Here is an 11,656-nt window from a genome sequence, read left to right on the forward strand (position 1 = left end):
AGGAGTTCAAGACCAGCTTGGGCAACATAGTGAGACCCCATTTCTAATAAACACAAACGTACACACACACACACACACACACACACACACACACACACACACACACAGAAAAAACCATCTGTGATTATTAAGCAAGGTTGAAAATATGCCAATCCAGCAATTCCACTCCAAGGTGTAGATACTCAGAAGGAAACACATGGCCAAGAATGTTGACATCTCTTTTTTTTTTTTTTTTTTTTTTTTTGAGACGGAGTCTCGCTGTGTCTCCCAGGCTGGAGTGCAGTGGCGTGATCTCGGCTCACTGCAAGCTCCGCCTCCCGGGTTCACGCCATTCTCCCGCCTTAGCCTCCCAAGTAGCTGAGACTACAGGCGCCCGCCACCACGCCCGGCTAGTTTTTTGTATTTTTAGTAGAGACGGGGTTTCACCATGTTAGCCAGGATAGAATGTTGACATCTCTGACCATGACAGCTCCAAAGTGAAACTCACATGTTCACTGACCAAAGATGGGGAAATAAATGCCCGAGGCAGGGGAGTACTACCCAGCAACGAAAAAGGATTGCAGGCAATGGCCCAGCTGAGCCTTCCTGACATGATGCTGAGTGAGCAAAGTTGGGCACGTGGATGCAACATCCCATGATTTAGTTTATATGACAACCTAAAACAGGCCAGATCAGGTAGGGCTGCTGCAATGGGGGAGGGAGCCAGGAAGGTGGAGATGGTCCCCATAGGAAATTGACCAAGTGGCCGTTTCCCTGCCCTTTGCTTTCTAATTATTCTTTGAAATTTTCACTTTTCGGCCGGGCGCGGTGGCTCAAGCCTGTAATCCCAGCACTTTGGGAGGCCGAGGCGGGTGGATCACGAGGTCAGGAGATCGAGACTATCCTGGCTAACATGGTGAAACCCCGTCTCTACTAAAAATACAAAAAACTAGCCGGGCGTGGTGGCGGGCGCCTGTAGTCTCAGCTACTTGGGAGGCTGAGGCGGGAGAATGGCGTGAACCCGGGAGGCGGAGCTTGCAGTGAGCCGAGATCACGCCACTGCACTCCAGCCTGGGAGACACAGCAAGACTCCGTCTCAAAAAAAAAAAAAAAAAAAAGAAATTTCCACTTTTCTTTCTCTCTCCCTCTCTTTTTATTTTTATTTTTTTCTTTTCTTGAGATGGAGTCTCTGTCGTCCAGGCTGGAGCGCAGTGGCGCGATCTCAGCTCACTGCAACCTCCACGTCCCGGATTCAAGCGATTCTCCTGCCTCAGCCTCCCAAGTAGCTGGGATTACAGGCACCCACCACCACGCCCAGCTATTTTGGACACACAGACCAAATTTTGGACATACAGACCAAAATGCAAAGAAACAGACAGCAGGCTGAGCACAATGGCTCATGCCTGTAATCCCAGCATTTGGGAGGCTGAGGCAGGAGGATCACTTGAGCCCAGGAGTTTGAGGCCAGCCTGGGCAAGATAGTGAGATCCCATTTCTACAAAAGGTTAAAAAGTTAGCCAAGTGTTGCAGCATACACCTGTAGTCCCAGTTACTTGGGAGGCTGAGGCAGGAGGATCACTTGAGCCTGGGAGGTTGAGGTTGCAGTGAGCCAAGGTATCACCACTGCCCTCCAGCCTGGGTGACAGCCTGTATTAAAAAAAAAAAAAAAAAAAACAGCCTGGGCGCAGTGGCTCACATCTGTAATCCCAGCACTTTGGGAGGTAGGCAGATCACCTGAGGTCAGGAGTTTGTGACCAGCCTGGTCAACATGGTGAAACAACCTCTCTACTAAAAATTCAAAAATTAGCCGGGTGTGGTGGCAGGCACCTGTAATCCTAGCTACTTACGAAGCTGAGACACAAGAATTGCTTGAACCCGGGAGGCAGAGTTTGCAGTGAGCTGAGATTGTGCCATTGCACTCCAGCCTGGGTGACAGAGCAAGACTGTCTCAAAAAAAAAAAAAAAAAAAAAGAAAAGGAAAAGAAAAAGAAAAATAAACAGACAGCCATAGTATTTGCATCCTCAGAGATGCCAAAGGTCTAAGACAGAATGCCAATTTACAGATAAAGATAATGATAGAACATAAAAATTGCCCAGCCATTATGCCCCAGCCACCAGGTCTCTTCCCTCCTCTGCTGAGAACTCCCCATGGCTCCCACCTCACTTGGGGTCAAAAGTCAAAGTCCCCTGCACAGCCCACAAGACCCTGTACATTCTACTACTACTGTCCCCCTCCAGCTCTCTGTTCCTGCCTCAGGGCCTTTGCACAAACCCTTCCCACTCTTCCCCCACAAACAGGTGTCGATCCCTCCCTCATCTCCTTGAGGTTTTTACTCAAAGGCACCTGCTCATCCAGGCCTTCCTGACCCACCTCCTGCATCTCAAGCAGCCCCCACCCTCCCATCCCCCTTCCCTGTCTTCTTGTCCCCACAGCACTTGTCACTGACAGGTAATCTACTTGATCAGGCTTCTGGTCTTTCTCTGCTACTATATCCCAAGAGGGGGATCTTTTCTCTCCAGGAGACCAGCGCCCAACCCACAGGGCAGCTTTTTCACCTGGGGGCAGACAGGACAGGTCCCCCGGGGAGAGGATACCTTAGTTTCTGAACGCACCCTTGTCGCAAAGACCCGCCCCCGCCAACTGGGGGCGAGGCTTTTCAGCCCCAAAGAGTCTGATATCCCCCTCCCAGGCTGTGACTCTCACAATCCCCAGTGGCCACGGAAATGAATCTCCCAGCGCCTGGGGCCTGTCCCCTCCCCTGTCTGCCCACCAGCTGGTTCTGTCCCCAGCCCCCACTCCCTCCATTCAATCACCCATCCATCCCCAGTGCGGTCCAGCCCGTGCTGGGAGAGCCTGAAGCAGAAGGTGGGGGAGCGCCCACAGCTGTCCCCTTTCTCCCCCCGACAGCTGAGCACCGGACCCTGGAGGGGGAAGGGCACAGGAAACTCCTCAAGGGGTTTCAAACGCCACCAAGGAGCCCATCTCTGTCCCCAAATCTCTGAGCCTGGAGCCCCAAACCAGGCACTGAGGAGGGAACAGAAAGTCCGGCCCACCCCGATCTCCGAGGGCGCGGGGACAGTGAGGGGCCAAGAGAGGCGGACGGGGCGCGCAGGGAGTTCAGGGGGCGCCCGGCATCCGCAACCCCGCGCCACCTCCTCCGCGAAGCCCTCCGGACACACCCCCGCGCGTCACGGAGGCAGAACTGCAGCCGCCATCGCGCTCCCAGCCCCGACGCGACTCCTATCTGGGACCCCCGCCGGGACCCCCGCGGGCCTCCCCGCCTTCTCCCGCTCCCAGCCCCTGCCGGAGGAAGGTGGCGGGACGCGGGCCGAGGCGGAAAGGGGTTTAATTGGGGGCGCCCCGGCGGGGAGGGTCACACCGCCCCGGGGCGGGGCCGGGCCACGTGGGGGAGGAGGGAGGGGGCCCCGCGGCCACGCTACCTGTTGATCTTGTGCGCGAAGGCGCGGCGCTCGGCGGCCGCCATGGTCCCCGCGTCCCGCCGCCGCCGCCGCCCCGCGTCCCGGCCCCGCCGCCGCCGCTGCCGCCTGCCGGTTCTGGGCAGCCGGGGCGGGGCGGGGCCGGCGCGGGGGCGGGGCCCTTCCGGGTGGCCCGGGCCGCTCCGTGCTGCCCCTGCCGGCCGGAGGGGTCGCCTGGAGTCCTGGGGGCTGGGGAAACTGAGGCTGGGGACGGAGAGGAGGCCCCGAGATCCAGGCTGGGTGGGCCCCAGACTCCCGGGCTCGGGGGACGCTCTTTCTACCCTAGGAGAAGGGCTGGGGAAACTGAGGCTGAGGAGGGAAGTTAGGGAAAGGAGGCGCTGGGACCCAGACTGGGGGTGCCCCAGACTGCCCGGCTGGCGGGGCGCTCTTTCCACCCTGGGTGCTGGGTTGGAGAAACTGAGCCTGAGGCGGGAGGGAGGGAAGGGAGGCGCCGAGACCCAGGCTAGGTGGACCCCAGGCTCCCGGGGTTTAGTGAGGGGAATCTTCCCACCCCAGAAGCAGGGCTGGGGAAACAGGCTAAGGAGGGAGGAAGGGAGGGGAGGCGCTGGGACCCAGGCTGGGTAGGCCCCAGATTTCCGGGGTTTGTGGGGGGCGCTCTTTCTGCCCTCTGACTCCTGGCGGGAAAACAATAACGATGTTCACTTACCTAATAATCATGCCTGTAAGTATAATCGTGGCCGTGCATGATGGCTAACGCCTGTAATCCCAACACTTTGGAAGGCCAAGGCAGGAGGATTTTTTGAGCCCAGGAGTTGGAGACCACCCTGGGCAACATAATGAGACCCCATGTCCACAAAAAATACAAAAATTAACCAGGCATGGTGGTGTGTGTCCGTAATCCCGGCTACTCAGGAGGCCGAGGGAGGAGGATCGCTTGAGCCTGGGAGGTCAAGGCTGCAGTGAGCTGTGATTGTGCCACTGCAATCCAGCCTGGGTGACAGAGCAAGACCCTGTCTCAAAAAGTCTAATTGCTAAGATGTCATTGAGCCTGGCTCTGCAGTTCACACATGCGGAAGAAATGATTGCTTTCCTCCATTTTGCAGATGAGTAAACTGAGGCACAGAAGTGTTCAGGTGCTTGCTCGGGGTGACTCACAGGGGTCTCTGGCGCCTGCATTGTCCGTGCTCCCAGTCTAGAGCATGGGAGGCAGAGGAACCTGGCTAGGCACTGGGGTGCCAGGAGATGTGCCCCGGGTCCAGGCGGTGGGACGTGAGTGAGCCAGTTTGGGAGTCTAGACTTGCCGGGGCACCTCCACCAAGAGGAAGACGTGGGGATGTCTTGGTTAATCTATGGTCTCAAATCTCTCCCCACTGGTCTCTCTCCCAGCACCGCTGCAACATTTTTAGGGAATTCTCCAGCCCACACACCCCTTTGGAGGAGCTCACCCCTTTCTCACCTGCATGCCGCTGCACCGGCAGGTCCTTCCTCCTGGACAGTCCTTCTTTCCCTGGTCAGCAAATGGCCCAGGGAGAATTTGAGGTTGAATCATACAAGGCTGTGACTCTGCCTCAGGGCCTTTGCATGTGCTGTTCTCATTCCCAACTGTGGGTTGCTGGCATTTTGTTCTCTATTTTTATTTATTTATTTATTTATTTATTTATTTATTTGAGATGGAGTTTCGCTCTTGTTGCCCAGGCTGGAGTGCAATGGTGCCATCTCGACTCACTGCAACCTCTGCCTCTCAGGTTCAAGTGATTCTCCTGCCTCAGCCTCCTGAGTAGCTGGCATTACAGGCACCCACCATCATACCCGGCTAATTTTTTTTATTTTTAGTAGAGATGGGGTTTTATCATGTTGGCCAGGCTGGTCTGGAACTCCTCACCTCAGGTGATCCACCTGCCTCGGCTTCCCAAAGTGCTGGGATTACAGGCATGAGCCACCGCGCCCACCCCGAGTCACCATGCACCCCCGAGACACGGTTTCTTGCCTTGCTGCCCAGTGAATCCATGTCAGACCTTGAACCCACAGGAAGGAGGGCTGGATTGTAGGGGAACCCCCAAAGCCTGCCACTCAGACCCAGGATAGCATCCTGCTAGTCAGGCTGCAGTAGGGTTGCCCACAGCCTGGCATGTCACATGTGCACATAGCCCACGTGCCTGCCTGCAGTGGTCCAGCCACTTTGGCCAGGTGGAGCTCCGCCCATCACTCCCCGATGTGCCCTACCCAGTGTCCCCGCCTTGCCTCTCAGGCTGCTGGGAGCTAGGCTGGGCAGGAAACATGCAGATAAGCAAAGATTTGCACATTTCTCAGCCTAGTTCCAGTCCAGCCCCCTTTATATCCGGTCTCCCAGCTTCCTTTCTCATCCTCCCGCCAGCTTGTTCCTGCATCAGTGGCCAGGAAGAGCCTGCGAACACCTGCATCACATCAGGTCCTTCCTCTGTTCAGAACCTTCCATGGCTCCCACCTCACTCAGGGTAAAAGCCAAAGTCCTCCCACAACTTGGCTTTGTGGGGGCAGTGCCTCGTTGTAATCCCAGCACTTTGGGAGGCCGAGGTGGGTGGATCACTTGAGGTCAGGAGTTCGAGACCAGCCTGGCCAACATGGTGAAACTCCGTCTCTACTAAAAATACAAAAAATAGCCGGGCGTAGTGGTGGGAGCCTGTAATTCCAGCTACTGGGGAGACTGAGGCATGAGGATCGTTTGAACCCAGGAGGCGGAGGTTGCAGTGAGCTGAGATTGTGCCACTGCACTCCAGCCTGGGTGAAAGAGTGAGACTCTGTCTCAGAACAACAACAACAACAAAAACAACCAACAAACAAAACCAAAGTCCTCCCACAACCCACAAGCCCCAGCATGATCAGCCCTGTCACCTCCCTGGCTTGCCTCCTCCTTTTCTTTCCCTCATTCACTCCACTCCAGCCGCACCTGCCTCCTGGATGCTCCTCTAAACACCAGGACACAGCTCCACCCAAGGACCTTTGGATGTCCTGTTCCCTTTCCCATATATGGGTGCTGCCATTAGCCTCCTTTTACAGATAAAGAACACCCAGAGAGGGGATCTGAGGAACACCCGGAGGGGAGACTCGCCCTAACGTAGCCTAGTGAATCAGTATCAGATCCAAGATTTGGATACAGGGAGCCTGACCCCAAAGCAGTTGTCTCTAAAGTCTCACTGGGTCTCCATCGGACCTGGCTGTGTGGCCCAGGATAAATTGCTCAACTACTCTGAGCCCCAGTTTCCTTGTTTGCTCCCTGAGAAGTTCATGATCGGTCACAGCTGGAGACTCAGAAATCAGGAGGTAGGTTGAGCCCTGGAGCAGCAAACTTCAGGGCTTTGACGGGGCCCATTCGCTGTTGAAGCCCAAGGGGGCTTTGAGCTCAGTGACTCCACGTCCTGCCTTGGTGGAAACGCTGCTTCAGAGATCGCTCCGATCAAAGGCCCTACCCCAGATGCCTCAAGCCCAGTACCCGCCCCAGTGCCTGCCAGACCTGACTGGTGAGGCTATTTCTCTCCAGGGCACCGCCAGCCCTGACTCAGCTGGGTGTGGCTGGAGTGCCCCTGACAGCTAATCAAACAGAGGCTGAGCGTGGTGGCGGGGACTTTGGCCTCCTCTGCTCTGCTGCGCAGAGAACACGTTGTGGATGTGAGGCTGGAGCTGGTGGACCAGGGAGGAGGGGCTGTACTGGTCCAGGTCGGGGATGATAGGCCTGGATGAGTGAGGATACAGGGGAGGTGAGAAGTCGGTGAGCTGTGGGCAGATGGACTCACTGGCGGATGGACAGTGAGTCCATGTGCATGTTACGGTAAGAGAGGAGCCAAAAACCATCTCCTTCACCCACGCTGCCGCCTAATGCTGCTCCTTCCACCTGGAATGCTGTTCCACCCACTCCTTGTCTGCCTGCACCCTTCTTTATCCCTTAAATGTCAGCTTGAGGCCGGGCGTGGTGGCTCATGCCTGTAATCCCAGCACTTTGGGAGGCCGAGGCGGGCGGATCATGAGATCAGGAGATCGAGACCATCCTGGCTAACACGGTGAAACCCCGTCTCTACTAAAACTACAAACAAAATTAGCCAGGCGAGGTGGCGGGCACCTGTAGTCCCAGCTACTTGGGAGGCTGAGGCAGGAGAATGGCGTGAACCCGGGAGGCGGAGCTTGCAGTGAGCTGAGATCACGCCACTGCACTCCAGCCCGGGCGACAGAGCAAGACTCCATCTCAAAACAAACAAACAAAAAAAATCTCAGCTTGGACATCCCTGCCTTTGCCCACTGCCTCCGCCATGGCGGCCCCAGTCATGTCCCAGTTGCTGAGTTACGTGTTTCTGTGGGGTTCCCAGCACCTGACATTTAGTAGGAGCTCCATAAATATCAACTTTTTGGTTTTGCTCTTTTTTTTTTTTTTTTTTTTTGAGACAGGGTCTCTCTCTGTCATCCAGGCTGGAGGGCAGTGGCTCCAACACAGCTCACTGCAGTCTCCTCCTCCCAGGCTCAAGCAGCCCTCCTACCTCAGTTCCCAGAGTAGCTGGGACTATAGGCATGTGCCACTGTGGCCAGCTGATGTTTTTGATTTTTCTTTGTAGAGACAGGAGTCTCACTATGCTGCCCAGGTTGGTCTCAAACTCCTGGCCTCAAGCGATGCTGCCAGTTTGGCCTTCCACAGTGCTGGAATTAATGATGTGCCTTCTTCTGTTTTCCTGATCCGCTGCTGAGCGCTTGTCCCAGACCTCGCTACTGGAATCACTGTAGCATCATAATGTGCTTCTGTATCTTTCTGTGCTGGGTGCAGCTGCCTCCAGACCTTTGCACAGGCCATCCCCTCTGCCCAGGCTGATGGTTTCCCCCACTCCTTACCTGAACAAACTTTTTTTTTGAGACGGAGTTTTGCTCCTGTTGCCCAGGCTGGAGTATAACGGTGCAATCTCGGCTTACCGCAACCTCCGCCTCCCAGGTTCAAGCAATTCTCCTGCCTCAGCCTCCCAAGTAGCTGGGATTACAGGCATGCGCCATCATGCCCGGCTAATTTTGTACTTTAGTACAGATGGGGTTTCTCCATGTTGGTCAGGCTGGTCTCGAGCTCCTGACCTCAGGTAATCTGCCCACCTCGGCCTCCCAAAGTGCTGGGATTACAGGCGTGAGCCACCACGCCTGGCCACCTGAACAAACTTCTATTCATTCTTCAGGTCTGATGTCTCTTGGAAGCCTTCCGTGACCATCTCCCTCCCCTCTGGAAGCTGGGTCAGGGGTTCCTCTGGGCTCCCATCCCCTCCAGCCTCTGGGTCTCCCCATTGCAGTCCTGATCACCCTCAGAATAACTGTCTGGTTCTGTGGTGTCTGCTCCTCCCGTTCCAATGTCACCTCCGTGAGGACAGAGATTTTTCTTTGCCTTTTTTCCTTCTTTCTGCAACAGGGTCTTTCTCTGTCACCCAGGCTGGAGTGCAGTGATGCAATCATAGCTCACTGCAACCTTGATCTCCTGGGCTCAGGCAATCCTTCTGCCTCAGCCTCCTGAGTTGCTGGGACCACAGGTGAATGCCACCATGCCCAGCTAGTTTTTAAATTGTTTGTAGAGATGGGGTCTCACAATGTTGCCCAGGTTTTTTGTTTTGTTTTTTGTTGTTTTTTTTTTTTTTTTGAGACAGGGTCTTGCTCTGTCACCCAGGCTGGAGTGCCATGACATGATCATAGCTTACTGCAGCCTCCAACTCCTGGACTTAAGCGATCCTCCCACCTCAGCCTCCCAAAGTGCTGGGATTGCAGGCATGAGCCACCACCGTGCCTGGCCTCTCTGCCTTATTCACTGCTGTATTCCCAACACCCGGGACACGGCTGTGCATACTATAGGTGCTCAATAAGAGAATGAGTGAGCCAGAGTAGTACAGGACCTCACTGGCCAGAGGACCTCAGTGCTTCTCTGTCCCCTGGTGTCCAGCATTGATACCATCAGTGTGGCAGGAGCAACCAGTCCCACAGCAGGGAGATAGGTTCCTTGTGGAGAGGGAGTCTGCCTGGGCCTCCCAAACTGAGAGGTGTTGGGAGTGACAGAGAAGAGGGAGGTTGAATGAGGCTGCCCACTGGCCCCTGGTGCCTGTGGTGGGAATGGTGGGCCCAGCCAGCCCAGGACACTTGCCCCATCCTGCCCATAGGCAGAGGACCCTGCTGCTCTGTGGAGAATTGAGGAACGAGAGCATACAAGGGCACATCCATGCAATAGGCATCCATGGAGCATCTACCATCTGCAGGCACCGACTTACTCCGGGAGGTGGAATCATCATCCCGGCTCACCACCCTACAGGTGCAGGAAACTGAGGCTGAGAGAGGAGCAGCCACCAGCCTCAAATCATACAACACTGGTGTGCCAGGCACGGTGGCTCCCGCCTGTAATCCCAGCACTCTGGGAGGCCGAGGTGGGTGGATCACTTGAGGTCAGGAGTTCAAAACCAACCTGGCCAACGTGTTGAAACCCCTTCTCTACTAAAAGTACAAAATTAGCCAGGTGTGGTGGTGCGCGCCTATAGTCCCAGCTACTCGGGAGGCTGAGGCAGGAGAATCGCTTGAACCTGGGAGGCAGAGGCTGCAGTGAGCTCAGACAGTGCCACTGCCCTCCCTTCAGCCTGAGTGACAGAGCGAGATTCCATCTCAAAAAAAAAAAAAAAAAAAAAAAATCACATAATGCTGGAGTCAAAGGACTCAAACCCACATCTGTCATCTTCAGGAAAATCTCTCCTGTGGTTTTTCAGATGCATTTCGGCAATTGGTGAATTACTTGAGTGGATGAATGGGTGTCTTGCAGTCAGTGGTGAGCTCAGAGTAGGAACAGTCATGAACAGGATCTGGAGTCCCGAGAGACGTGGATTCGAGTTCTGGCTTGGCCACGTAGCTGGACTGCGTGACCTGGACCTCTCTGGGCCTCAGTTTCCTCATCTGCAAAGTGGGCACAGCAACCCCAGTGCTCCACCAAGAGGGCCGTGATGGAGCCATCGAGGTGGCGTCAGGAGAGCACAAGACCGAGGGAGACGCTGACGTGTTGGATTGTTTTTTTCTGCTGTTTCCAGAGCCGGGGAAGGAAGCCGGAAGCCAACCCAGGGTGTCCAGGCCTGCCTTTGGGAGTTTAAATTACAAAGACAAAAGCTGGGCCTGACAGGTCAGAGGGGCAGGACATAGGCTTCCTGTTTTTCTTTGAACAGATGGCCCAGCCACCAGATGCTTGTCTTTCCAGACACGTGTGCATTGTCCAAGGAACTCGCTTCTTTTTAAAATACTTTATTTTTAGAGACGGCATCTCACTATGTTGCCCAGCCTGCTCTCAGGCTCCTGGCCTCAAGCGATTCTCCCGCCTCAGCTTCCCAAAGCGTTGGGATTACAGGCGTGAGCCGCTACACCTGGCTGAGGCCACTTTTGTGTAAAATATTTGGAAAAATGTATATATCTGTATTTCCTTGATTTTTCCAAACACTCTCTTCAAAGACTACAAAGAAACTGGTGGGACTGGAGGATGAGCAGGAGGAATGCTTTGCATTTTAACTGACAAATGTATTGCTAGAGTAGTGTAAATGACAGAAATGACAGAAGAGGGAAACCCCTCCAGCAGTTTCCCCTATTAACAACTTGCAATCTGCTGAACATGTTACAATTGATGACCCAATCTTGATACATCATTATTCATGTAGTTTACATTCCCATACACGGTTCCTGTTGTACATCCTACTGGTTTTTGGTAAGTGCATATGCCTTTTCTTTTTTTTGAGACGGAGTTTCGCTGTGTCACCAGGCTGGAGGGCAATGGCGTGATCTCAGCTCACCGTAACCTCTGCCTCCCGGGTTCAAACGATTCTCCTGCCTCAGCCTCCCAAGTAGCTGGGATTACAGGCACCTGCCACCACGTCCGGCTAATTTTTGTTTGTTTGTTTTGTTTTTGCGACGGACTCTCGCTTTGTCACCCAGACTGGAGTGCAATGGCAGGACTCGGCTCACTACAACCTCTGCCTCCCAGGTTCAAGCGATTCTCATGCCTCAGCCTCCCTAGTAGCTGGGAATACAGGTGCACACCACCACAGCCGGCTAAGTTTTTGCATTTTTAGTAGAGACACGGTTTCACCATGTTGGCCAGACTGGTCTCGAACTACTGACCTCAGGTGATCCGCCCACCTCAGCCTCTCAGAGTGCTGGGATTACAGGTGTAAGCCATCACGCCCAGCCAAATTTTGTAGTTTTAGTAGAGACAGGGTTTTGCCATATTGAC

The 11,656-nt window shown here is 54.8% G+C and overlaps 1 protein-coding gene across 16 annotated transcripts in view; it reads right to left on the reverse strand.

Annotated features, from left to right (window-relative positions):
- Positions 1–3,536, reverse strand: part of DOCK6 (dedicator of cytokinesis 6) — a 62,953-nt gene extending 59,417 nt beyond the window's left edge. For all 16 annotated transcript variants that reach the window (XR_012428400.1, XM_045379038.3, XM_045379040.3 and 13 more), the window contains exon 1: positions 3,421–3,536. Coding sequence is in view for 15 of the 16 variants with exons in the window: in XM_045379038.3 (XP_045234973.2) it covers positions 3,421–3,464 (44 nt within the window). In the remaining variant the exon portion in view is untranslated. The remainder of the gene's footprint in view (positions 1–3,420) is intronic.
- Between the last annotated feature and the right edge of the window lie 8,120 nt (positions 3,537–11,656).

This window comes from Macaca fascicularis, chromosome 19 (assembly GCF_037993035.2).
Source record: "Macaca fascicularis isolate 582-1 chromosome 19, T2T-MFA8v1.1".
Taxonomy (NCBI): domain Eukaryota; kingdom Metazoa; phylum Chordata; class Mammalia; order Primates; family Cercopithecidae; genus Macaca; species Macaca fascicularis.